This window comes from Mastomys coucha, unplaced genomic scaffold (assembly GCF_008632895.1).
Source record: "Mastomys coucha isolate ucsf_1 unplaced genomic scaffold, UCSF_Mcou_1 pScaffold5, whole genome shotgun sequence".
Classification (NCBI taxonomy): Eukaryota; Metazoa; Chordata; class Mammalia; order Rodentia; family Muridae; genus Mastomys; species Mastomys coucha.
The window spans coordinates 53,659,622-53,663,837 of NW_022196911.1; the positions used below are offsets into that span (position 1 = coordinate 53,659,622).

Below are 4,216 nucleotides of genomic sequence, written 5' to 3' on the forward strand. Positions count from 1 at the left end.
CCATGCTTCCTGCCATGATGATAATGAACTACATCTCTGAAACTGTAAGCCAGCCTCAATTAAATGTTGTCCTTTGTAAGAGTTGCCTTGATCATGATGTTGCCTCACAACAATGAAACCCTGACTACTAGAGCATCCTTCCTGTAGCTGCTGGTTTTGGGCAGCTGCATCAAGTTTGTTGACAGAGGTGGGACTCCAGGCTGTGTCTAGAACTTAAAGCAGCTAACTAGATATTGCTAGGTCACAGGTGAATCAGGTCCTGCACAATGTTAGGGCAGGACCACCAACAGTTACTGAGTATCCAGCATTGAATGCACAGTGAGCCGTATATGCACCTGCCAGGGTGATAATATTCTACCTCAATGTCCACCAGCCTGCCCTATGTCCTGCATGAAGTTCTACAGCATGAAAAGAGAAGGCTTTGTAATGTCCTGGACACCGATTCGTTAGGGTCTTTGTTGGAGAAGAGAAATAAAAATTAGTGTCATCAAACAATCAATTCTTATGTTATAAACAGTGATAAACCCATGCTCCAATATGGACAAGTCATAGAAACACAATACAAATAAAAATTGTTATAACAGAAGCTTATACACAGCACAGTTTCCCCACAAATACACAGGGTGAATGAGTAAGTAATGGAAATGACAAATCACAGGGTGAGCTCAAAACCTTTGCAAGGGACTCTGGGTAATTCCATCGGAACCACAATGTGGAGACTGTGTTGGTATGAGGAAATCTGCTTGACTAATGTCTGAGTATGTGAGGTAATTTTAGCTATCACTTCCCTTCTAGACCTAAAGATATTTCTCCTAACCTGAGATTTAGACATGGCTAGTCTGAAATCAAAAGAGCAAAATGTATACACTCTTCTGACCCTGCCGTACCAGGTTCTAACCCAGCCACCACCAGAAGTCCAGCCCAGTGTTGGTGATGACACCCTGCTCAAGCATAGCTGCATTGACCAGAAGACCAGAGAAGAAACAGAAACCAAGAAACAAAACACACAACTAACAAAGACAAACTCAGAAATATGTGCCTCTACCTAGAATCACTCCAAACACAGATGTCTAGATGCCAGCACAGGAACGCAACCAACAATAGCGAAGGCAATATGTCACTGCCAGAGCCCAGTTACACTACTCCAGCATGCCTGCCTATTCCAACACAGGTGAAGCTCAAGAAAAGGCTTTAAAACAAACTTTATGAAGAGGATATTGGCCCTTAAAATGAGAACGAATACATTGCATTAGAAAAGCCAAGATAGTCAAGGAAAGCAACCAAGCAGTTGAAGGATATGAAGAAAACTGTTCAAGATCTGAAAATGGAACTTGAAACAATAAAGGAAACACAGAGGGATTTGTGTAAATGAAAAAGTTAGGTAAGTGAACAGGAACTATAGATGCAAGCATCACCAACAGAATACAGGAGATGGAAGGGTGAATCTCAGGAGTTCAAAGTATGATAGAAGAAACTGATACATTGGTGACGGAAAATATTATTTTAAAAAAATTACTGACACAAAATATCCAGGAAAACCCAAACCTAATAATAATAGGAATAGAAGAAGGAGAATAATCCTAGTTCAAATCCCAGAATATATTTTTAACAAAATTATAGAAGGTAGTTTTCCTAACCTGAAGAAGGAGATGTCTTTAAAGGTATAAGAACTTTACAGAACATCAAATAAATTGGACCAAAAAAGAAATTTCCCTTTTCATATAATCATGAAGCATTAAGCAGACAAAACAAAGATATGATATTAAAAGCTACAAGGGAAAGGGACCAAGTAATAGACAAAGGCAGACCTATTAGAATTACACCTGACTTCTCAATGGAGATTCTCAAAATCAGAGTGCCTGGCAGATATTCTCCAGTCTCTATGAAGCCCGTGATACTCCAACTGAGAGACTATGTCCAGCAAAATTTTTAATCACCATAGATGGAGAAAATAAAATATTCTACACTAAGGTCTAATTTAAACAGTATCTATCTATAAATCCAGTTGTACTAGAAGGAAAAGTTTCATGCATGAGTTTATCTACATGCATGAAAACACTAGAAATAAATAATCTCACATCAATAAAGTCAAAATAATGCAAGAACAGACACATCTTCCTCACTACCTCCACCACCATGATCATGACCACCACAACAAACAACAACAAAAATCAACAATCATTGGCCATTGTTATCTTTTAATATCAATCTATTGAATTCCCCAATACAGACTAACAGAATGGATGGACAAACATTTTAATATGTAACAAACCAAACCAAAGTTAGTTAAAGGAGAACATTCAGTATATAACAAAATAAAACAAGGAATATTAATCAAAGTTAATCAAAGGAGACAGGAAAGAAGACTTAACATTCATCAAGGGAACAAAATCCATCTAAATGATCTTTCAAATTACACATTGACCGTCACATATTGATGGCAGGAGGCTTCAATATCTAATGCTCACCTACATCCTGGTCATCAAGGCAAAACCTGGACAGGTAAATACTGGAGGCAACAGACAAAATGAACCAGTCAATTTCCCTGCATCCTATTTGTCCACATTGCACAGTATGCTATCTGCAGTTGAGGCAGGAGAAACGTTTTTCCTGGTTGATAGCTTGCACATATGAGCCAAATTCTACAAGGAGATTATTCGATGCTCATCATGTTATTTGAAGTACAACAGGGTGCTGCCAGGACCATACCTGTCTCATTGTCAAAAAGGTCGTAAATTAATAAAACAGCTTTAAATGCCATATTCTGTAGAAAAACTGTGAAAAATTTTAAAGACTATCTGTCTACCTCTCTGTCTGTCTGTTTATCTATCTATCTATCTATCTATCTATCTATCTATCTATCTATCTATCTATCTATCTTTTTTTTTTTCAGAGACAGGGTTTATCTGTATAGCCCTGGCTGTCCTGGAACTCACTCTGTAGACCAGGCTGGACTCAAACTCAGAAATCCACCTGCCTCTGCCACCCAAGTGCTGGGATTAAAGGCATGCGCCACCACCACCTGGCTTATCCATCTATCTATAGTATATTTGAATTGTTTGTTTCTAGCTATTTATTATATGTTCAATCTAGGAAGCATATTTCTGCAATCAACTAAACTAATACCTAACATGGCCATAAATTTGATTGTCTGACTACTAACTTGCATTTCTTAATTATCACAAACAATTTGTAATAGCAGCTTTTTAAAAGAATTAGAACTTCACATTGCATAGGTACAATACCTTAGCAAAGAGTTGAGCTATATATACAAAGTATGTTGTAGTAAAATATAATCCTAAATCTGCATCAATATATAAATTCCATACCAATGTAAAAATATTTGTCTTGTTGATGTTACTTGATCTGAAAGTAGATTTAATAATCTACTCTTTTATTCTATTACTCCAGTATCATTCCTATGTTCCTATCCTTCCCCCTACCAGCAGGTAGCAAAGAAAGAAGGCCAGAGGAGAGAAAAAAAGAGGGAAAGAGAAATCCCTGAATCTGATTTCCCTTTATTTTGTTTCCTCCCTGCCCAAGACCAGAAGAACTTATAAACATATCCCTCCTCTTAAATGTTGACAAACATCCATTGAACAACCAAAACCCTTCATCTCACATCTTTGGAATGGGGGTATTGATTTATTAAAATTGCTTCATAACTGCCTGGGGGGGTCTCATTTCCTTTTGGGGGTCCAAAGAAGTTTGGTGTATTGTTTAGTCTTAAGAAAGCTACCTGTAACATGTATTGTCCAAGGCACCACAGGTCATAAAACAGTACTTGGCTTCCTCATGCACCAAGGTTTATGCTTGGTAAACATGGGACACTGTGCTGAGTCTCTCAGAGGACAAAACCAAACACAGGTTAAAAACAGGTTAAAAATTCTGCACTTGGCAAACTGATTAAAACTCCTGTGAACATGGAACTTTAGGATATTACAGAGACAGAGCCCATTTACCCTGGGCTGTCTACAGTGTCCTTAGGAGCCATTCAGTGCCCACTGTGGTTTCTGCCAGCATCCCTGTAAGAATCAGGTGATCCCTTTTGGAGTGTACTGACTTCTCAGAATGCTCACTTCCCTGACATGGGAAGCTTTCCATATCACCAGATAGCATCTGAGAATCATGGCAGAGATTTTTCCTGGTTTGCTACAGCCTGAATCCTGATGTCTGCACAAGTGTAGTTGAAAATACCTTGAGTTATGACTTATGA

The 4,216-nt window shown here is 38.2% G+C and overlaps 2 protein-coding genes across 2 annotated transcripts in view; both read right to left on the reverse strand.

Moving 5' to 3' along the window:
• LOC116078869 (olfactory receptor 2T29-like) overlaps window positions 1-4,216 on the reverse strand; it is a 44,170-nt gene that overhangs the window by 35,125 nt on the left and 4,829 nt on the right. The gene's annotated exons all lie outside the window — the stretch shown is intronic.
• The window catches only part of LOC116078668 (olfactory receptor 2T29-like), a 5,252-nt gene continuing 2,761 nt past the window's right edge, over window positions 1,726-4,216 (reverse strand). Inside the window, exon 3 of the mRNA XM_031354019.1 lies at window positions 1,726-1,823. Coding sequence (XP_031209879.1) covers window positions 1,726-1,823 — 98 coding nt within the window. The remainder of the gene's footprint in view (window positions 1,824-4,216) is intronic.